At 46.3% G+C, this 22,656-nt stretch overlaps 6 protein-coding genes across 6 annotated transcripts; 3 read left to right on the plus strand and 3 right to left on the minus strand.

Moving 5' to 3' along the window:
• Window positions 1-1,584: 1,584 nt before the first annotated feature.
• On the plus strand, window positions 1,585-3,215 carry GLAREA_03217 (uncharacterized protein; the record flags this gene model as incomplete). Its single annotated transcript, XM_008088301.1, has 8 exons — window positions 1,585-1,610; window positions 1,662-1,685; window positions 1,737-1,898; window positions 1,947-1,958; window positions 2,030-2,069; window positions 2,118-2,300; window positions 2,349-2,667; window positions 2,770-3,215. 8 exons carry the CDS (start codon window positions 1,585-1,587, stop codon window positions 3,213-3,215), a joined length of 1,212 nt encoding a protein of 403 aa, XP_008086492.1.
• Window positions 3,216-4,520: 1,305 nt separating this feature from the next.
• Window positions 4,521-6,746, minus strand: GLAREA_03218 (uncharacterized protein; the record flags this gene model as incomplete). Its single annotated transcript, XM_008088302.1, has 4 exons — window positions 4,521-5,809; window positions 5,855-5,957; window positions 6,002-6,405; window positions 6,470-6,746. The coding sequence occupies 4 exons, from the start codon at window positions 6,744-6,746 to the stop codon at window positions 4,521-4,523; spliced, it is 2,073 nt and encodes a 690-aa protein (XP_008086493.1).
• A 2,449-nt stretch (window positions 6,747-9,195) lies between these two features.
• GLAREA_03219 (uncharacterized protein) lies at window positions 9,196-12,143 on the plus strand (the record flags this gene model as incomplete). Its single annotated transcript, XM_008088303.1, has 7 exons — window positions 9,196-9,929; window positions 9,979-10,143; window positions 10,191-10,372; window positions 10,432-10,479; window positions 10,532-11,091; window positions 11,157-11,764; window positions 12,098-12,143. 7 exons carry the CDS (start codon window positions 9,196-9,198, stop codon window positions 12,141-12,143), a joined length of 2,343 nt encoding a protein of 780 aa, XP_008086494.1.
• Window positions 12,144-15,771: 3,628 nt separating this feature from the next.
• Window positions 15,772-17,501, minus strand: GLAREA_03220 (ADC synthase; the record flags this gene model as incomplete). Its single annotated transcript, XM_008088304.1, has 3 exons — window positions 15,772-15,908; window positions 16,027-17,437; window positions 17,490-17,501. The coding sequence occupies 3 exons, from the start codon at window positions 17,499-17,501 to the stop codon at window positions 15,772-15,774; spliced, it is 1,560 nt and encodes a 519-aa protein (XP_008086495.1).
• A 454-nt stretch (window positions 17,502-17,955) lies between these two features.
• Window positions 17,956-18,884, plus strand: GLAREA_03221 (uncharacterized protein; the record flags this gene model as incomplete). The annotated part of the gene is made up of 2 exons (XM_008088305.1): window positions 17,956-18,507; window positions 18,567-18,884. 2 exons carry the CDS (start codon window positions 17,956-17,958, stop codon window positions 18,882-18,884), a joined length of 870 nt encoding a protein of 289 aa, XP_008086496.1.
• Window positions 18,885-19,309: 425 nt separating this feature from the next.
• GLAREA_03222 (Zn2/Cys6 DNA-binding protein) lies at window positions 19,310-21,213 on the minus strand (the record flags this gene model as incomplete). Its single annotated transcript, XM_008088306.1, has 4 exons — window positions 19,310-20,556; window positions 20,611-20,919; window positions 20,995-21,034; window positions 21,088-21,213. The coding sequence occupies 4 exons, from the start codon at window positions 21,211-21,213 to the stop codon at window positions 19,310-19,312; spliced, it is 1,722 nt and encodes a 573-aa protein (XP_008086497.1).
• Between the last annotated feature and the right edge of the window lie 1,443 nt (window positions 21,214-22,656).

Genomic DNA, 22,656 nt, shown 5'->3' on the forward strand with positions numbered 1-22,656 from the left:
ATATTGGGATTGATTTTGAGGTGCTCGTGGATATGTGTGTGATGGGGATAAGGATTGAAAGGAAACAGGGAGGTTGAGTGTATGAGGTCATGTATATTTCTTGAACCTGCATCGCGAGTGCGTTTTGTGGATTTTCTTTTGTGGACTGGTGCTCTGCTGCTTTTATTGAGTTTTTGGATTATGATCGCGATTTAGAAAGAGAATATGCGGAAGCAGGTTGGATTTTCAGTACACGGGAATAAGAGACAAATGCAAAGGATATGAAATAGCAAGTGCTTTTCGATCTCTCTTGCAAACACGAGCTGTCTCGAGGAGAGCAATATCAATCTCTTTTGTCGACAGCGGAGAGAGCTTTACATCCTCAAACGATTTCGGATTGTCTTTCTGCAGTCTTATTCCCTTTTTCTCTCTATAATTTCTGCAGTCTTTGCAAAGATGTACTCTCTTTTGGCAAATACATCTCCTTGAAGCGATTTCTCGGAAGAGTCCATCACGAGAGCTACTCAGCGTCTCGAGTACAAGTGGAAATAGATAGTTAGGACGCGATGTCCTGCATTGTATTTTTACAACATGCTTGTTGCTATTGTATCGTACACCGTGTAGGTTCATGAGTAACGGCAATAAAGCTCGTTGTGAGGATGAAGTTTGAATTTAAATTTAGGAAGCCAGTGCGATTTTTAAGACCGAGAAGAAATGAGGACGGATAGGAAAAGAGAGAGGTTGATTGAGAGCAAGTGCTTTGAGTAGTGAAGGTGAGAGAGCTGGTGTCTCTGGCTTTCTTGTTGATGGATGGCGATCAAAAAGCTATCAGGAGAGATACAGCAGGTAAAGGTGCCAGAAGTATTTTATTTCTGGGCTCTCCGAAGATCGACTGGTTCCATATGCAGAGTGCCAGGCAAAAGGTTCTAAGCAATCCATCTATCCTCTGTTGAGAGAGGACATTGGGATTGGGAAGACTCATGAGAGGCAGCAGAAAGTTGGGAAACACACGCAAGAGGGTATAGATTCATCACCCCCACCCATCTTTACTACTCTCTCTCATACAGCGTCAACAATACAATCAAGCTGTTTGTGTCTGCTTAGCTTGAGCGATTGGTGAACAGTAAATACAATACCAGGAATTTTAAGTGGACCAACCACAATCACATCACCACCCGCATCGAAGCTACACGAAGCTACGCGACCGACACAAACCTCACCTTCACCTCGTTGTCCCGCAAGGCTATCTACCTGGATTCCTGATTTTCCAGGTAACCATTCCTGTCGTCGCTCCTTCCTCTTGACGTTCACTTTCCTCGGCATCTTCTCCGCTAGTTTTTAATTCCCACCAGACTAGCTCTGGGGTTCAACGTCAACAACACACAACACGCAGACCAAAGATCTGGGATCCTCATCCTCTACCTATCCTCATCATCTTTCAATCGAATCCGTAGATCCCTATCTTTACCTTGCGCTTTGCGATCTCTTTACCACGTCTCTACAGCATCACCACTTCCTCTCGACGAGTTTCGCGCCTCCACCTCACTTCTGAAAACAGATCCGATCTCAGCTACCATTAAAGTTTCGAGACACTGTATCCTCAAGATGACTGGCTGGAGTACAGCTTCCAAGTAAGTCGTCGAACAATACTCCATGGCTCACGATCTAACCAAAGGTGACAGGACGCCTGGCGTAATCCCCACACGGTAAGTCATCATGCGACGTGGTTGCACTAATTGCTTGCTAATGGAATCAAGTCTCGAGTGTTGGCAATGTCGTAAAGTCAAAGTTTCGGAGTTGTTTTCGAACAAACAAAAGAAGGAATATCTGGCAACCGTGGGTATGGCAAAAAGCGGTAGCGCGGCGCCAAAGATCAGATGTGATGAATGTACCAATGATCAACGTGTTGAGATGGTTTGGTACGTAGCATATTCTCGTTCTTGAAGCAAAGCTAACTTTCACGAAAGCCAAGGACCATGGTATGCCAACCTTTCTAAACGGGAGAGACGATGTACTAACTTCCACCCCGCTCTCAAAAACTCCCACTCAGCTCGTTCAGTAAAACTGCTAGGAAAAATGGAGCGAATCACGTAAGTAATTCTTGGAATATATATTTGAAGGAGTACTGACTATTCCAGTGGTGCATAGCATGTCAAAGTTGGAAATTGAGTGTCGAGCCCAGTGTCGCTGTTGGCCCAGCTCCAAATTCTAAGCTCGCACCGGATGAAACCCATGATTTGCCCGACTATGATAAAGGTGATTCCGAAGATGAGGAGCAGCACTATGGTAATGATGACCAATCTACTATTTATGAGACTGGCGTAAGTTGATCGTTTCTGTAAATGGAGACTTTTTGCTCACGAAAACAGATTCCAAGCAAGGCATGGTACAAGCATTCTCAGGTAGCCTCTACCGCAGACGCTTCGACTTTCATTTCAGATCCTGCGGTTGGAGCGGCTCAGAAGGGTTTTAGTTCTATGAATTTGGGTACGGAAAATAAACCTCCTCTTCCACATCTCCGAGGACCCGACTATAAACAAACCAAACAAAAACCAGCTGAGCCTGTCAACACTACGCCTAGTAAAGAGGCAAGCAGCGGGTTTAGTAAGACTAACGCATGGGGAGGAAATGAACCGTTTGTATGGAAGCCAGTTGGTCGTCGTGCCCGTCAATCCGAGTCTGTTAATGGTATGTTCCGATGTTGACCCCATACATTATATTATTCCTCTCTCCATACCTTTTCCTAGACCCTCGAAACCCACCTCAGAATTGCACTGACCTATCAACCAGGCTCTCAAAATACCTTCGAGCAACAAAGACAGAAATTTCTAGGCCCAAGAATTGTCTCCCGCCCTTCTTCCAGTTCCAGTTCTGACGAGGGTAATATACCATCTCAACCAACCGTCGCCAAGTGGCCAAATGCAGTTGCCAAACCCAAGAACCGCGGATCGGAAGCTCGAGCGCCTCAAGTAGATAATGGATGGGGCGGGTCATCTGCTAATAACGCAACCAGCAAGTGGGAAAGTGTAGCTGCTAAACCAAAGAAAGAAGTTCGAAGCCCACAAGCAAGCGTTTCACCTTCTAACATCTCAACCGGCAAGTGGGCAAAATGTACGCCAGCTCCCGAGGCCGCGCCTGTCGTCACCCGTGGCCCTTCTCCCCCACCGCCCGCGACTACTGGTCCTGCGTACAGATACAGTATCGATGGGGATAGCGATAGTGAATATGATTACTGAGTTTGGGGGATGAAGTAAGGGCTGTCACGGATTTTGTCTTGGTGATCTGCTGCTGGTGGATTTCAAGGTTGCTCGCTTTGCTTTCGAGATTTCTTTTGCATTGCATCGTTGACTTGAAAGATGGCGGTGGTGGTGGTGGATTTGATTCAGCGATCTAACAACTGTATCGGTTGTAATCCTGAGCCTTTTACTCTTGCTTCTGAGATGGCGGATTTGCTCTAACGGTCCATACAACTGTACGGTTGTGACCGTAGGTATTCTTGCTGTTTCTGAGATGGTGGATTCGCTTCAGCGGCTAGTATGATTGTGGACATTGGAGCGTATCGCTCTAAATTCACGGATCACAGCGTTGTATTTTCGATTTTAATGATAGATTGGTGGGGTAATGGGGGAAGGGGGAGAGCGTTGTTTTAGATCAGATAGATGAGATGAATTGAATCAAATCAAAATGAAAAGGGAATCTTGAGGGTTACTATGGAAGGGTGATAAAGGGTGAGATTGTTGCTGTGAGATCCCAGATTCTCAGATATCCTTCCCTTCTCCTCCCGAGATCTCCATGGATGTCTCCAAAGCACCCAACCAAGCTCTCCTTCATATGTACAGGTATGTGAGAGGGTGGGAGAGTCGTGGAGAAACAGTGAAGCGGATGACGGAAATTAATTTGTTTGGCTTTTGTGGCGTGGAAACGAAGGGGATGGGATTTGTTGCTGGGGGTTCTGATATGCTATCTTTTTCTGGGGGTTTTTCAGGGGGGAAGGGGAGGTATATGTGGGGGATGGGATGGGATGTAAAGGTAGATGGAAATAGTCGTGAGATAAGATAGCACGTCTTTGAAGTGGGGCAGAGAAAGCAAAGCAAGAGAGAGAGAGATGATCTAGCAACTACCAAGTCAACGTATAGCGTTTATAACATCTTGATAATAGTTATTAATATAGAAGAAATATGGAAACAACTTGAAGTGGACGGACGGGTAACAGAAACAAAGTTTGTTTGTGAAAAATTAACTATACTTGTTGATTGAATGAGAAGATTTTCACATACACTTACGCTAGACAAATATTCGATGGAAAGGATTTAGAAAATAATGTGATATAAAAGGACATATAAAAACAGAAGCTAAATTGGTATCTAAAACCCCTACCCTAATCCTAAACCCCAAAGAAAAAGAAAAAGAAAAAGAATTGGCTCATGGCACATGAAAACGTAAGATGGTCAAACTTCCTGCCCCCGCTAACACCCCCAGACCTTAACACACATCACGTCCCCCATTCCCCGTCAACCAACACACCTATTCCAGTCTTCCATCTAGTATCCCCTACTAGCATAATACCCCGTCCCCCTCGGCGGCTCCCTATACCAATCCTCAACCGGCGCACCCTGCCCTTGACCACCACCACCAACACCATGATCTACACTCCCCCTTCCACCCTCCCTCTCATACGCACCACCAGCACTCCCCACCCCCTCCTCCCTCAACCGATCCCACCGTTCCGCCTCCCTCGGACTACTAAACTCGCCAGTCACAAACGCCTCCTCTCCGCGCCCATAATCCTGACTCCCGCGTTTCCTCGCAGTTCTGATATCAATGGGCGGCGGTGGAGGCGGGAAAGTCGATGTAGCTGAGCCAGGGTACGTAGATGATGGGATAGGCGCGGTTGTGTATTTAGAGTCCAGATTCACAGGCTCAGAATGACGTCCATAGTTACGGATTGGCGGCGAACTGTCTCTCCTCCTCCTCGCACGTGGTTGAGTTTGCGGTGGGGGATTGAAATTCGAGCTAGTGTTGCTTTGGGTGCGATGATGTTGTGTTGGTTCGCGGGTAGGCAGGTCACGGGTTCGAGATGATGAGGATTCGCGACGGGTGGAGTCGCGGGTGGATTCTCTTCTCATGCTTGAGTCTCGACGGCCGTTGGTGCTGCTTTCTCTTTCGCGGCGATCGCTTCGGTTGGCGGATTCGCGTCTATCTCTGGATTCTCTGCGGCCGCTGGATTCGCGTCTGGTTGGGCGGGAATCGTCGTAGACTTTTCCCGCGCCGGGTTGGGCGCTGTATGGTTGTCTTTCGCGTTCGATTTTGACGGAGTCCTCGCTGACGTTTGAGTTGTCAGATGGAGTTCCGGCGTAGGGTTTGCGTTCTCTTTCGATTGGTTTGGATTTTGGTGCGGATTGGTGAATCTCGACTGGTGGACGACGAGCTTGGGACGTTGATGAATTCCTACTGAGGGTAGGACTTTTCGGCTTTTTATCCGAGGTTTGAACAAACTCCTCGATTGCCTTGTCGACTAACCTTTTTGAAGCTCGATCTTCTACCTCGGGTAAAAGGTGGCGAGATATCGCTTTTGGTAGTCTTTCAGGCTTTCCATCCACGGTTTGGCCGTCCGCGTCGATGGGACAATCGAGGACTACCTTTTCTAATCTTTTTGCTTCCTCTTCAGGATAAGCTAGTATCATCAAGGTCATGAGATGAGCGAATCCAAGAGGTGTAAGAGCTGGAATGGTTGGCTCATTACGGGTGTCGTCTTGAATGAGAAAGTGTTGACATCCGAGAGCTTGGAAGAATTTGGAAATGTTTTCATTGTTTTGTGATTTGAATATGCCTAAAAGTATAAGCATGGTATGGTAGTTGTGGGAATTGAACTCACTCGTAAGACCCTTAAGTTCCCTCTCGATAGGAAACTTGGAGTAGTATTCAGTAAGCTTGGCTGGCGTTACCACGATGCTTTTCTTTGGATTATAATCATCCACCTAACCTGTTAGTCGTGAACTTGGTATCTTGAGCACCAACATACAATATGATTTGCCAATCCCCGTAAGAATTGACCTAATCTTGGAGTAGGAGTTCCATCATTCTCAAACAATTGTCCCCATTTCAAATCAATCGTAGAAAGTTCAAGTTGTGAAAATGTGCGGGTTCCTGCTGGTCTTGTTTTTGGTTCTCTATTCGTAAATCTGACTCCTGGACCTTTGTCGGTAGGACTAACTGGAGGTGACTTTCGTGCCATGGGCGGTGGTGGAGGATAAGCTGACTTGCTAGGCAGTACTGGAGAAGGAGGAGTATAAACTCTACGGGTCGAAGGAGGGGAAACCGAACGATGGGATGAAGTCGAAGCAGATCGAGTCGATGATCTCCTCTGCATAGGTTCTGCTTTTGGTTGCCCGTCCATGCTGCCTGTCTGCTTCAAATGTTCGAGGACTAGTCGGGCGCAATATGTTAGCAACCGCAACAAGGCTCTGAGCGGCTGGAATCTCCGACTTACCTTCCTGCTTGATTCTCTCCGTGATGGCTGCAATCGTTTCCGCCGACACATGCTCAGAACTATCCGAGTCCATCGAAGTGGTACTCATCTTTTGCGCGCGGTTCTGCTTCAAAGGGGAAGCTCGTTGGCGATCGTCTGGTCGTCGTGGGATGTTATCTCTCGAGTCGGAATAGTAGTCGGTGGTGGGATAATGCTCTGGTATAGGATGGCTGGGTTCGAAAAAGGCCGACTCCCCATTGCCTCTCAGCCGACCGTACTCGTCATACTCGTATGCCATTGACACTTGAGGTGTGGGCGAGGCTGTGGTGGAAAGATGTCACCTCATGGGATCTCGGTCTTGCTGGTACTTTTGGGATGCAAGCGAGGCGGGACAATCCTGTTCGATTTCCAACTGCGGCTCAGCTGTAAAGTAGGCGAATGATGGTGGGACGAGTGAGCGGACGTTTGCGATCACGTTGAAGTATTCGTGCCCAAGAAATACGGAAGGGGTCATACAAAGGCTGTCGTGCAGGAGATGTAAGTTTGGATGGTAGTGGAGGTTGAAGGGTCTCAATGTTGACACTGATGACACTGGTTGACATCTGAGAATCTGGCTGCATGTATGACCACCCCGGTCCAGCTCGCTCGCCTCGAAGCTGTTGACCCATCAAGGCAAACTGCTTAAACTGCTTGAACTGCTTAAACTACAGCCGGGCGAGATCTTCATGACATCTGCGAGTTTGATTGATTACACCTTGCGCCAGTGTCGTTGCCACGTTCTGCTGCTCCAATCCGAGGAGAGGATTATATCCAGAACCCCTCAAACGTTCCCGCAATTACTATTAAATCGACGGCCACAGACTACGGACCACCAGGCACAAGTTTGAGCAAGGAAGGACGGACCACTGGGTCGTGTATACCTTCCTTCCTATTTGCTAATCGAACATTCTATAAATTGCTCGGGGACGGGCTTTGGAGCAAGGCTGCCAATGATTGCCATTATTGGTGGACTTGTGGTGAACGGACGACGGACCATCAGCGACGTCAGCGCAATCATCATTTCGAAGATCAGGCTTTGGCCATCATCTATCATATCAAATTACGGAAATTATTTCAGGAAATATCGCAGCCACATAATTTCTTCTTGAAGCGAGTAAATCGAGTTGCTTATTATGGAACAACCATTTTCCGGCCTGGATCTGATGACGGCATGAGGGATTGTTGGAGACAGGTGGACTTTGGCGATCTCATCCTCTGGATTCCTATGGGAGAGTCACATGAAATAATCACCAACCAGATTTACAGAAGGAAGCCTATCTACGCCTATCTCGTTAAGCTTTACGGAACCTTCCTTTTGGCCGCTTGTGAGAAAGAATACCTAAAATGGGCTGCTATTTCAACGTCAATTTGATGGTAGATTTAACTCTGTTGGTTGGTTACGGACCCGGACAAGCGACCGTGAAGGAGCTGCATTTGAAAATGACTTGACCTGTTACATGAAAGTATCCAGTACTAACTTCAAGAGTCACAGGAGATGGTCAGGAAAGACCAGCGGGTTCCTAAATCGAAGTAGTGGTCTCACAGTCAAGAGCCTGTTGTTGCTGTTGTTGATTTTGGATCCCTCCACATCAAAATCACCACCCATCAAACTAACTGCCTTATCTCTCCAACCTTCCCACATCCTCCGAACATCACATTAACACCCTCCTCACCGCCACATCATCAACTATTACATGACACGATGTATATCATCGGCTCGGCATTTACACACTCACTCAAACCGGGCGAAATCATGATACCCAACATCACGACTGCCTAAACCCCTCTTTCGATTATTAGTTTGTGCTTTTCGTCCGGGCGAAAGACTTTCTTTTGGGGGAGGCTGTGTGTTACCGATTAGGTATTCGGTAGGTTTGTGTTAGTTTATTTCGGTAGGTGGGTGTGATACTTGCACATGTTTTTGAGTTGGTAATGCAGATCGGATATAGGTATTGCGGCTGCTATTGCGTCTTACTACTTCTATCTGAGACATGGTTGACCTACGAGTGCAGCAGAGGCTTATGCTGCGGGAGTGAGAGGTTAAGATGAGGCTGCGAGTATGATTCCACAAGTAGTGAGTGGTACAGCTCAGGCGGGCTCCGAGTTCCGTTAAGTACCTTCTTTCTAAGCCTTGAGCTAGTTCTTTGGTAAGAGGTGAGTCGGGTAGGGGAACAACATGTTTACATTTCCGCTTGGCTGAAATTATATCTTTACTGCCTTCCTGCTCAAATCGTCAGATATTTCAGGATGAGGGTAGAAGCTATCTGTGTGTCCAAGAGACACTTCATGGTATTAGCCGTCTTGGTAAGGTTGCCGGCATTTCTGGTCGACTCTCTTGCGATCCTGAGAGAACATATTTCTTTTCGCTATGTCTAGTTGTATGAATCACAGAGCCAGTTTTGTGAGCACTTGAATGAACCCTCAAAATTTTTCCAGCAGCAAGATGTGTCATCAAACGTGGTGAAGTAGTAACATTTGACACTGCTTTCCAAGTAATGCAGTTCAAAATGGTAAAGTACTGTGGTTTCATCGCTTGAGACACAGGCTCGAATTCTGAGAAGGGAGTTGCTTGATCGTGCCTTCCTCTTCCAAATCCAATCTACTTTTCACGATGTATCCACCTCCGTTTCTCTTCAATTTCTTTTCAACCCCAGGAACCCTCTTGAATATTTCATGCTTCTTTTTGGATACCTTATCTTTCCGTGACCATGGGTTCTCGCCGAACAGGATCAAACAAAATCCCCATCGGAGGATACAGTCCTGATTCCAGACCTTGGGAAGTGGTCCTTCCGAGGAATTCACGAGGGAAAAGGAAGGAATGTGAACAGCTTCGAGATGATTATGAGCGGGACGACAGAAGGGCAGATGCTTGGAGACAAGATGATGATCGCGTCGGACACCGACACAATACCAGGGAAGCAGATAATTGGAGACGAGAGTATGACGATGGCATTCGAAACCAGCAGAATACTCGAAGGGCGGATCCCTGGAGACGGGAGCATGACGACGTTGAAAGAGACCAACAGTATAGTAGGAGGGCGGATCCGTGGAGATCAGATTATGACCGCGGACACAATCAACTGGATACCAGGGGAGCAGGTACTCGGAGACTAGAGTATGACAGCGGACGAAACCAATTGAATACCACATGGGCAGAAACGAGGAGATCAGATTATGACCGCGGACAGGACAAACAGAATATCAGAAGGGCGGGTCCCTGGTCACCACCGCATGATCGCGGACGCAATCAACAGGATACTAGGGGAGCAGATACCCGGAGACCAGAGTATAATGAGAGGCAAAATCAACCGAATACCAGAAGGGCGGGTCCCTGGTCACCACCGCATGATCGCGGACACAATCAACAGGATACCTGGAGGGCGGATACTTTGAGACCACATCATGACCGTGCACGAGCTATTGACAATCGGAACGATGAGAAGTAAAACGCGACTTCAAATTGATATAAGCATATTACTGACAGTGAAAAGTCCAAGGCCACAATCTCTTCAGTTTGTATCGAGAAGAGAACATCGGGAAGCTTTGAACATGCATGCGCAGCTGTTGAAAGAGCAATATTACCAGAGCCAGGCACGTATAAGTAAGAATCATATTGGAAAGGATGAATCCCAACGTGATTCGGTCGAATATATGAAGTAAGACACCATTCAATATTCCTAATCGAATCACTAACACTTTCTAGTAACAACACCCGTGTGGAAAATCATAAACGGCCGTATTCCTTCTATGGCCCGAACCGTTTTGACTTGACGCCCTTCAAGAGTATGAATACCTTCCAGAATGAGAGCCCTTGTGCACCGCCCAAACCACCTACCGCTGAAGAATTTAGAACGATCAAACCTGATGCTGGGACGCCTATCAAAAGTGAGATTTGTGGGTTCAACACTTCCACTGCCTCGCCGTTTGCTGACCCTTTGCAACAGTGACGCCTACTCAGAGAAAGAGAAAGAATCCAATCGAGTCTGAGCAAGGTAATCCAAAACCCGAACACCTCTTTCAAGACAGACGCTAATATACTAGAAGATTCACGAAAGAAAGCGAAAGTACTACAGACACATCTTCAAAAAGCACAATTTCCTCGAAATTCAACCTTAGACGATATGGCTGTCCCAGCCGCCCATGTAGAAATACCTGGACTTTCACTGATAAAACAGACAGTCGCACCATCTACGCCACTTCCGAAACTAGTAGCTCGAGGAGTCAAACTGGGGAGTGAATCCGTCACTTCTGACCAGAATACAATTCCACAACCAAGTCTCAAAACCCTAATCCAAACAATATCCTCCTTGCAAACCCAGCTCAACGCAAGTTTTCTACCAAACCCAGAGACTCCAATCAGATCTATCTCGTCCTCTCAAGCTCACCATAACGAAAATTTGCCGGTCAATAAGAATCTAGCAAATGTCACCCAGAGTTCGGCTCAGACGGATGCCTCGCCTATCGCGTTGTTGAGGACGAAGATGGTTAGTATTATTTCGAAGAACGCGACGAGAGAGGAGAAGTTGAGGGAGTTGAGGGAGTATAAGGGGATGATGGATGGGGCTTTTCAGAGTAATTTGGCGCTTCTGGGGGAGGGGGTGCCGGTAACTGGGGAGAATGAAGAAGAAGCGAATGGAAGGGGGAGGTAAGTGAGCTGAATGATGAGCAGGATAAGAGCGGGGATATGGAGAGGGATGAGAAGGAAAATCGCTCAGACAAGGAGGGCAGTGAACAGAATGATGGTGGAGTTCAGGAGAAGAATATAGAGGAGGATGAGAATGCAGATAAGGAGGGTGTTGAGCAGAATGACGAGCAGAATGGTCACCAGAACGATGAACAAAACAAGAGCGGGGATGTGGAGGTGGATGAAAAGGGAGATAAGAAGATTGGTGAGCAGGACAATGAGCAGAGTAAGAACGGGGTTATGGATGGGGATGAGAAGGGAGATAACTCAGATAAGGAGGGTAGTGAGCAGAATGATGATAGAGGTAAAGAAGAGAATAGGGATGGCGAGGATAAGAATGGCGAGGGTGGGAAGAGAGAGAGTACCGCTGACTCGGGGTATTATGGGGATACTGAACGTGCCCCTGAAAAGGGTTGTTTGGGTCAAGAGCAGGAAGAGAGTGAAAAGGGTGTAGAAGGTGGAGAGTGTAAGGAGAGTGTAGAGGGTGGAGAGATTCAAAAGGATGCAAAGGATGCAGAAGGTGGAGAAAGAGAGAAGAGTGCGAGTGAAGAGGATACGGATAGTGAGAGGGTTGAGAAGATTGTTAACATGGAGTGAGTTTGTGGGTCGTGGTGAGGTCTGGATGAGGTTTTGATTTGTGGTGGGGTTTTGGGTTGGTGGGTATGATTGCATGGGGTATTGTATGGGCTTGTATGCTTTTGAGTCTTGTATTGGATGAGGGGTTGTAGCTTTTTGGCGAAGGAGGTGGATGCTTGGAGGTATTCTCGGGACAGCGGTCAAATATTGGATAGTGCATCATGCATAGAATCAAAGCGTAGAGTCGAAGATGGAATAAGAAAACGAATATCTGTATGAAGATACTCGGATTGACTTTATCGAAAGTTGATATAGGGATGGGTTTCTGGCTTTTGTGCTGGCTTGTTTAGTCGTTTTGTGCTGGATGTTGTGGTGATTGGGAGGAGTGGTTATTAAGAGAGGTGTTGTTGGTATGCTCAGGATATGTCAAGACAACGAAGGAAGAGTTGGATGGTGTGGGTTCTTTTGTGTGGAGAGTAAGGATTCAAGTGGTGGGAGAGGAGTAGAGAGTGGAGAGTAGAGAGTGTTTTGTGAGAGTTTAGGGTTGTGTAGTGGAAGAGTGAGAGTAAATGTGTGAGAAAGTTTGGAGAGGGAGGGTTGTTGCCGAAAATTGGGGTTGTTGTCAATTTTGAATTCACTTTCCGGCGTGGTGTTCGGGGCGAGGGTAGGTGTAGTTGTTGACTGAGTAAGTGAATGTGATTTAGGGGTAAGATCGAGAAGTTTTGCTTGGTATTTTGCAAAGATTTGTGGGATGGTTTGAGGACTCAGGACAGGAATCGGCGGCGGCAATTGGTAGTGGGAGAGGGATGCGGGAGGGGAGGGTGAGAGGGTGAGGGTTTTTATGAGGGTGTTGTGGGTGTTGTGGGTGTAGTCTTAGGAGGGAGGAAGGGGAGGAAGAGAAAGGGGAGGGGAGAGGAGGCAGGGAAGTACGTTTTTGTAATCTTGGAAATTAATTTGTAAATTTGTGTTCTTTAGTGATGTTCTTAGCGGCTAATAGTTAGTTGTTATTTCTTAAAAAAAGAAAACTTTTCAATATAGAAGCTTGAGAATAAAAGAAAAGTTAGTGGAGTAGAAGGAATTTGAATAATTTTCTACTATGGGATGCGACAAGTATACGGTTTTAGTGTGAGGGACTAGGGGTGAAGGGAAGGGAAGTGCTAAGGGGAATGACGGGTGCCGGACAGTGTTTAAGGTATTTGGTTTTGTGGTTAATGTGTGGAAGATTAAGTGAGCTCACAGGGGAGGGGGGAGTTGTCAACGAAAGTTGGGTTGTCACCGATTTTCGACCTCTCGTTTCCTACCTCTAACCCTCCAACTCCAGGATTCGTCTACCGCAGGACCTCGCTGGCTGTAGGATTAATATAATGAAGTAATATGTTTATAGAAAATTAAGAGAGGGGAACAAAAAATTGGGAACAGCAAACAGAAAATCGTCCAGAAACAACGACAAGATTAAGGTGGATGTGGTTGATTGGTTAGGGGTGGGGGGATTTATGAGGGTGTTGTGGGTGTTGTGGGGTTTTTTGGGTGTGGTTTTCGGAGAGGGTAAGGTGAAGGGAGGGCGAGAGGGAAGATAAGTGGAAAGGGAGGATAAAAGCCGTTTCAAGGTAGGAGGAATAATAGAAGTAGTATTACGAAATATCGAGATTACAATCTCACGATAAATTAACAAGTAGTTTATCTATACTTGATTAGTGTTTTCTAGCGTACGATTTTATCTAAGGATTGATAATAGGAGATGGTAGGGGAGGGATGTTAAGTAGTAAGAGTTTTGCGGTTTAAGGGGCGCAGGGTCTATTGGGGAGATGATAGAGAGATTTGATGAGGGAAGAGGGGTAGGAGGTGTGACGGACGAGTTGTTTTTGGTTAAGGTGCTTTTGTGGATAGGGGCGTAAAATACAGAGGTAGTGTCACCGAAAACAAAGTTATCACTAATTGTGATTCCACAACTTGAAATGTAGTGTTTGCCCGTCAGATGTTCGAATTTAATAAAGGGAATTAGGAGAGAGGTTGTAATCTGAGCGGTATTTTATAGAGCCTTTAGGGGAAAATGGGTTTAGAATAGATACCGAATAATCGGATAAATCGTCGCGAAAGCTACGGGTGGATGTTTAGAGGGGGGTGGGGGTAGGGGTTTAAGGGGAGGTGTAGAGGTAGTGTTTTTGAGGGAGGGCTTGTAAGGTATAGGTATTTTTTAGGGAAGTAAGAGGATGGGAAGGGAAATTAAGTAGGAGGGTTGAAAAGGTAGGAGAAGAAACGGGAATAGATGGGGACGTTTGCGAAGCTTGGGGTGAAGAGCGTAGCATAATAGTGTGAAATTCATAGGGAAATGAGTGGACCGTTCTGGTGGTAGAGATGCCAGGTATTGTTAGTTATAGTAGATACTGTCACGATCCTGGAATCCAATTTAAGTCAGTATATACACGTACCTATAGGAGCTATATAGATCCTGCGATTACATGCTCCTTACCCCAATCGAGTTTCACAGTCTTATGCTTCAAGGACCACTGCGCAAGAACGTTGTTATACGCGACCCAGAAAAGAAACACCTATGGGACTTAAAAACCCCTGGAAACAAGCTGTTGGGAATACAAGTATCAACCAGAATATAACATTGACGTCCAAAGACTCGATACGAAAACGGACAACGAACTCGCGGTACAATTATTATCAATAAAAGAAGCCTACGAATTGTGGCATAGGGGGAGCAAAAAGATCAGTCGGCATGAAAAAAAAGAGCCGTGAGAACCTACCCGACGATCTTAAACAACTCTGTTCTGTGGGAAGGGGGTATGCAAGATTGTAAACGAGAGAATGAAAGGCTGGTTTTTGTCACCGAATTTTACATTACTACCGATCTTCGAACTTATTTTCCGGCGAAGGATTATTGAGAAGAATATAGAGGTTAGAGTAGTAATTAATATAATAGTAACAATAAATACTTTTAAGTTTAAAGCCTTACCGGCTTCGGAAGTACGCTTTATTATTATACTTCCATTCTTCTTTCCCACTCATCTGTCGAACAAGTTCCCTGATACTTTAACTTTGCAGATAACAACCAGGATCTTTGATTTCAATTCCTCTCCTCCTACTTTTGTTTAAAAGTTCTGTAAGTGTTTTTGTAGGTTTATAGGTGCGGTGGTGGCGCGGATCTTTAGCTTTTAATGTCGTATTTCCATATATTTAGATTACTTTAAGACAATTAATATATCGAGATTAGATATACCTTTAATAAGATTCCATCTTACCGCCTATCTAGAAAGGCCGTTTACTGGAAAAACTAACTACAATCGTCACTTTATTGTTTAGGCGGTGGTGCCTTAGTTTCGGGAAAAGAAAAGGATAGTTTTATTTTTAGGTATATAGAGAAAAGAGGGGAAAGATATATTTAAAAGAGAGGTGGAGATGGATTTTATATTCCACACAACCCTCGACTGGCTATTCAGTCTACCGAGATGTGGTGACGATAGAAGTAATGGTTAACTGGAGAGGGTAGTTCTACTAGTTCGTAATGTACGAGGTCAAAGGACGGTACGGGTTGGAATGTTTAAGGGTGTAAGGGAGATGAAAGGAGACGGATATATGGATAATTAGAAGAAAAGGAACGGGGTTTGTTGCCGAAAATAAAGCTATTGCCGATTTTAACATCCCGTTTCCTGGGTCGAATTCTAGGCGAAAGGAGGTGTGAATACGTAGTTGAAAGGAAGTATTTGAAGGAATATATTAGTACTATTCAGTAACATCTCAAATATCATGGTGTGCAAAGAAGAACAAACACAGAAGTGACGCTGGTGTAACAATCTTGTGTGCATCTGTAGACGCTGCAGGAGTTATTCAGGATATTGTTCTATGAGATACACACGACCTCATGTATCATACATCGAAACACTCAGCACCGAAAGCGAGATGCTCAGACTTACCCTCTCCATGTACAGTTGTCACCTCACATCAAAGTCATACACCGATATCATTCATTCATCGCACAGGTTTCATCAAAGCACTTTTCATTAATTTCTAAACCTATCTAAGGCGTCGATCTATTCGATTGCTCCTTCAAATGCTGCGCCTCAGCAAGTGCGATAGTGGTTGTATTAGCTTTGAGTTTATTAATGGTTTCGATGTATTCCTCGTAGGGATCGGAGTCGAAGACTATGCCTCCACCTGTATATCATTAGCATGGCGTCCATGAAGCATGTTAATGTGTAAAGAGGGTGGGGAAATGGTTAGGAGTGCATAGCACAAAAAGAAACAGAACGGAAAGGGAGATTTCAAAACTCACCAGCCTGCAAATAAGCAACCCCATCCTTAATAAGCATTGTCCTCAACGCAATACAAGTATCCATCTCCCCCTCCAGCTCGACCCCCTCACTATCCACACTACCGTACCCAAAATGCCCCACCGCACCCGCATAAACGCCTCTCTTCTCCTTTTCAAGTTCAGCAATCAATTCCATCGCCTTGACTTTCGGAGCTCCCGACGTGGTTCCAGCCGGGAAAATAGATCTGAACGCATCGAAGCGCGTTTTCCCTTTTCTCAGAACACCCGAGACCTGAGAGACGAGATGCTGAACATGGCTGAATTTCTCTACGACCATGAGACGGTCTACTTTTACAGTCGTAGGGTCGCAAACACGGTTTATATCATTCCGCGCGAGATCGACGAGCATAACATGTTCGGCTCTGTCTTTTAAAGAGTCTGAAAGTTCCTTTGCGAGTTTGGCGTCCAGTTCTGGGTCCATTGGCGCTCGCTTTACGGTTCCAGCGATAGGATGGGTTATTATTCGGCCATTTTCTCGCTTCACTAAGAGTTCTGGGGAGGCGCCGACGATTTGGAAGTCTTTGCAGTTGATGTAGAAGAGGTAGGGCGATGGGTTGACGTTTCGTAGTTTTCGGTATATGTTGAAGGGATGGAGGGATGTTGGTCTGGCGAATCGTTGTGAAGGAACGGCTTGGATGATATCTCCTGCAATGATATGTTCCTTTAAAGTTTTAACGTGCTTTTCGTAACCTTCCTGTCCGATATTTGAAACTGCCTCTTGGCCCTCTTGAATTGGTTGTTGGTGGGGTAGCGGGGTATGTTCTGAGCGCAAAACTTCCACGTATTCATCAATTGTCCTCCTGGCAGCTTCGTATGCTTTCTCAAGATCCTTTGGGTCGCTTGGCACATGTAGGTAGGTGATGACTTTTATTGTATCGAAGAAGCGATCGAATGCTACAATCGTGTCGAAGAGCATAAACAGCGACTCGGGGATTTTCAACACATCCTCCATCGGCCGTTTTGTCTTGGGTTCGAAATACTGCACGCAATCATAACCTACATATCCAATTGCGCCTCCAATCAAAGGTGGTAATCCCAGTCCAGGTACTTGGGCAACTCGACTTTGTGCTAGCTCTTTCTCCAGCAAAGGTAATGGATCGACTTCCGGGCCATGTCCTTTTCCAGTTTTCAGCACTTTCTTTGGTCCAGCACCCACAAAACTATATCTTCCTACTTTTTCTGTATTTGCGCTTTCGAATAAAAAGGAGAAATCGGATTTGGAATGGTCGGAGATTTTGAGATATGCGCCTGATGGTGTAAGAACTTCTGAAGATATTTGCGCATATACTGGTACTAGATCGGGCGCATTTGCCAACCCTCTCGTTTTAGAAAGGATTTCTCGCACGGTTTCGAGGGATGGCTGGAGATCTTCCTGTCAATTGTTAGCTGTGATTCTTGACTCATCGACTCATTGAATTACATACGCCCATTGCCATTGTGGCTGTTGAGCGAAGCTCTGTAATTTGAGGTTTCAAAAGTAAATGCTAAGCGATTGGAAAATCGGTGAAACAGTTGAATTGGAGCTATAAGAGATATGTGTCACCAGCAAGATAGTTGTCGAATTGTTGTCCCGAATTGTACTTCGGAAGCAGATAAATTAAACTCCGAATCGCGGGCAGCTTCACTCACCGCCTGTTTCTGCCCTCAAGAGCTTGGGCCTGTGCCGAATTTCAAGCTGGACCCTGCCCCGCCTTCTTGCCGAGAACCCAGCTTGAGCAGCTCAAAGGCTTGTCCCCCCATGTACGGAGTCAACCTATGTCTTGCTTTTGGTGAACCAAGATATCTCTCAATATGGTGAATTGGAGATATGAACTTTATGGATAGACAATCCCCTATGATCCCAATTCACAACCGACGGAAGAAGTGCTCGATACCGAAATCCCTTCAACCATGTCTCTCTCACTCCAAACGCTTGGATTCGGCCATACACGAACGTCCCCTCTCCGATTAAGCCAGCAATTCATGTCACCCTCTGCAATAATATCCTCATATCCCTCGCCTAGGTTTCAAAAAGTCGGACCGGTAGTGGCAGATACATCGGCGGATAATAAAGATGTTCTGATTGAGCGATTAAACGATCTTGTCCACCGACTTTCAACAGATCACTCATTGGATGATAGATTAGTATCGAAATTACATAGCGAGGTGGATAATTTCGAGATTGTCATGATCAAGGCGGATATAAGTCAGAAACTGGATAAGGAACTGGCGGCTGGAAAGGGGGAAACTTTATTTTCGGGACGGAAGGATGGTATTCGGACGCCAAAGACGCCGACGAGGAAAGTGAGCATACCAATGCCAGATAGTGTGTCGAGAAGTCCTCCAAAGAAGCAAGAGATGAATACGGAGGTTGCTACGAAAATAGCAGAGGAGGCAGAAGCGCTGGCCACTCAATTATCGAAAAGCATAGCGGAGTTGCAGCAGCGAAGGGAAGAAGCAGACGTAAGCTCACCCAAATTCCCTCATACCACAAAGTCCGAAAATAACTAACATACCCCCAGAAAATCCACGACCTCCTCATAACCCGCATCGAAACCAGCGCCGAGCAAATCCTCTTCCTCGAATACCACATCGCCGAAATGGAAGACGACTACGAAGCCAACCAATCCGAACTCCAATTCCTCCGCATCCAACTACAAGCCATACAGACCCAATACAACGAATTGCTGCCCCAGAATAGAGATGAGGAGTTGTCCGAGAGTATACGGAATTGGAAGATTGATTGGGAGGATATTGATCGGAGGTCGAAAGCCAGGAGGAAGAGGGGGCAGGATTCGAATGAGAGGATGGAGAGTGAGGTGTCTTTGAGTGTGAAGTGAGATGGGTTGTAACTTGGGATAGTGGGTGTATATTGGTGAGGGTATAGGGTGTATTTTCATATGGGTCACTATGGCGTTTGTGATATCCACTAGTATATGGTTGTGGATAGGTAATTTGTACTTTTAGCGATGTGATACCCTGAGTTGATTCGTGGGCAAGAATGCTGTTATAAGTTAGACGACGTCTAATTTAGCTGGAAAGGACGTGGATAAGATCACGATCATGACTAATGAAGTGTGTCAATTGCAAACATGTCCCATAGAACTGAATGAATTTTAATATAGAGTTTATATGTCTTAACCGTTTTCACATCTCATAACGAGTGCCACCTGAATTTTAAGCCCCAATACACCGCTCACTTCCCCAATTCCATTCCCAGTCCGAAAGTCAATTCCATGAATCCGTATCCCCCACCTAAAGTCCCTTACCAAGTAATAACCTGCGTCCTCGTAACCTCCTCCAAACTCTCCTCCCCAACCCTCTGCTGACACGTCAAAACCGCCCGTCTCAACGCAACATCATTATCAAACCCCACGCCATGAATCCGCGCCCACCCTGGCACTTGTCCATCAACCATAAACTCCTCCTCAACACGCATAGCCCACTCGCCCATCTTCCCCGCAAACAAACTATCCCACACGCCCTCCCGTCGCGAATACGTAAGCAGCAACTGTATCGCCCGTCGTCGGATAGCGCCTTCTCGACATTTATGCGACACGATGTAAAGGGGGATAATAACCATGCTGTCGAACGAGAATTTCGGGTCAGGTGGCCATTTGGATGTGTCTTTTTCGATGGAGACGAGTACGTCGGAGCAGAAGGCGACGGTTTCGGCGAAGCCGGGGAGGAATTGGTCGTACAGCATTTCGTCGGCGCAGCAGAGGATGAAGGTGCCGTGGATGGCGGTGTGGATGAAGATCTTGAGCATTTTGGCAAACAAAATACGTTCTGGGTCGCCTGAGGCGATGGTCTTGTTGAAGAGGGACGTGAAGGCGGAGACCCAGCGGTCACAGTCGTTGAGGAGGGATTGTTGAGTTGCTACGACTGCTGGGTCGGTTTCGCCCCACCAGCCGTTTACGGGGAACATCTTTTGCTTGCGGGGACGCACGCCGACGGAGAGGATGTGCATGGTGCGACGGGCGAGACCGTTGTTGTAGGATTCGGCTTCTTCGAGGGTGGTGAAGGTACTGGGCATGGCGTCCCAGAAGGCTTTCATGTTGCCTGAGACGAAGGGGTGTTCTTTCATCCAGCCGTCTTTGGCGAAGGAGATGGCTTGGACGTCGAGACGAGCGAAGATCTGGAGGAGGTCGTTGTTGTGGGCGGGCGTTGACAGAAGGGGGTTTGTGGCGCCGATTTCTTCTTTCCAGGCTTGGATTAGTTTGAAGCCGGTTTGGATTTGACTGAGAGTGTTAGTGGTGTTATGAGTAGGATAAGGGGATACGGACGCCATTGCTAGTGCTTGATTTCCATTCCATGCTTCGAAGCATAATGTGACAAGACAGCTCAAGAGGGCGAGTCTTAGATCTGGTTTATCTGTGCCAGCTCGCTCACGCATGTGCTTAAGAGCGAGTGCATATTGTTGTAAAGCAGTATCATGATGTCTGCGCAGTATCACTTTCTGGCTCGCATCTTCATCTGCTTTTGCTACAAGTTGACTGGTTTTATCAAGTGCTATATATCGAATTAGCGAGAATATGATTGACCTCCTTAATTAGCAAAGTTTACCTCCTAAAGCAATCACTGCATGACGAATAGACGGGTCAGATTGGGACGCCTGAAGCATAATTCTATGAAAGGTCTGAGCAGCAAATGGGGGAAGCAACTCAAAGGCAGTTTTCGTGCTGAACACTTCAAAATATCGTGATTCATCGTCATTTTGAAAGTGGCTCGCCGTAGGTGACACTCTCGTCACAGAGACAATTGCTTTTTCTGGTAGTTTAATCTGCGATAAATTCTCATACTTAAAGCCAGTGAAATTCTTGGGTGCTATTGACGCTTTTGATCGTGAAGCTTTTGGTTTTCGAGGCGGGTAACCTTGGACGTATTAGCAAAACTTTTCTCTTAAAACGTGCACCCCCTCAAGCAAGCGTCTTATTTCGACACACTTACCTCCACATACTGCCCCAAATTTGATGCATCGAATGCACTCCTAAATGATATCAATTTGTGACCCGGTTTACAAGCTTCGGCAGGGCTTCGTACGGGTTTCTCTTCCCCGCATTTTACTCGTCTTTCCTTGCACGTTATACACCCCGATTTAACCTTGGGCAACCCTCTCCGGGGAATTGCTTTAAAGCGGGTTGGAAGAGGAACAGATTCATCCGCCATAATCGCAAGCTTTCATCTTGATCCGGGCTGCAAGCAGATGGCGTCGAGGTCAGAACGTAAATGACATCTCGACTCTTGGATATCACAGAGCCTCAGCCGTTGCAAAGAATGATCTTGATTGTCAAGTACGGAAAACCGGCCCCGCTCTGTACCCTGCTCGGACGTTGTCCATTTGACCAATCCTTCCTCTTGCTGCATCCCAAAATAGCCCGGTGTTCCTACGGACTCGTGTCCAATAAATTGGTAGGAAAGAATTGAGAAATGTCTGAAGGATTGTCGCTAATGTGATGCGACTGAATATCAATGATGAAAATTAACAAGAATGAACTATCGTCCGCACAGTGACTAGACTGAAAGTTGATTGATGAATAACGGCAAGGAAAGGAGTGGCCTAACTGGCTACAGCATGTGCTGACAAGCCCTTTACCCTCATGCGTCCGGTTTGGGCATAGCATGGATAGAACTCGCAAGACCTGTTGACTCCAACGGGTCTGCTGTATTGAAAAGATGATCCCAAAGAAGAGCGAACAACTCTATACTTTATATCAAAACTTCCTTGACAGCAATCACGCACGAAGGCGTTAAGCATGGCTTATCCTGCCTGCATTATCTCGGTTGTCGTATTATGGGAGCCAGATGGAGATTCGTCGGAAAAATATCGTCAAGAATTGGAGGATAACGTCACGTGTGAGGACTGATAAGTTTGCCTTGCTTTAAAGGCAAAGTAATCTTAAGCGAGCTTTCCTTCCCCTCAGCGCTCCCAAGACTCCAAGAGCTGGCTACGATAAAGCTTCCCACCAAAAAAGCGTAACCAAACGAAGATCTCATGGCACATGCTTAAGCCGCCGTGAGCCTGCTCATGATCAAGCGTCTTTTTATCAATTGGATGTTGACCACAATTGGCCGGCGCTGATCTCGAAGCCACCAAAATTTACACAGCGGCACATCATGCTGCCAAGCGCAATGCTCACCACCCAAAGTGCAACAACTACACCACCTAGATGTGGCCAAGAAGAACCCCCTCGAGGCCATCCATCAACTTGCTTCGATGTTGCACAAACGATCATATATCTGACGGCGCGGCTGCGTCGCTGACGTAGTCATGCGGTATGGAACACTGAGCGAGCCGGCGGTCACTAGGATTGTCAAATACCAGAAATGCTGTATCAGTGTTCTGTCATAAAAGATTCAATAAGAGAGTTTGAGTGAACTGTCCTCCTTTTCTACATGGTAGTCTGCTTTCAAATATACGGTTCTACGGCCAATACTGCTAAGGGGCCTTCCAAGTGGAGAAGTTAGCCTAGAATCCGAAGTTATGGTACACTTCATCGAGGATCGGAATTGTGAACACCATTTTTTGTTGTTCTTGCCGCATCTCCCGGCAGCCTGGCCTGGCCTGGCCAGTCGAAATTGCCCTATCTTCTGGCGTTTGCGGTTGTTTTG

This window comes from Glarea lozoyensis (genome assembly GCF_000409485.1).
Source record: "Glarea lozoyensis ATCC 20868 chromosome Unknown GLAREA6, whole genome shotgun sequence".
NCBI lineage: Eukaryota > Fungi > Ascomycota > Leotiomycetes > Helotiales > Helotiaceae > Glarea > Glarea lozoyensis.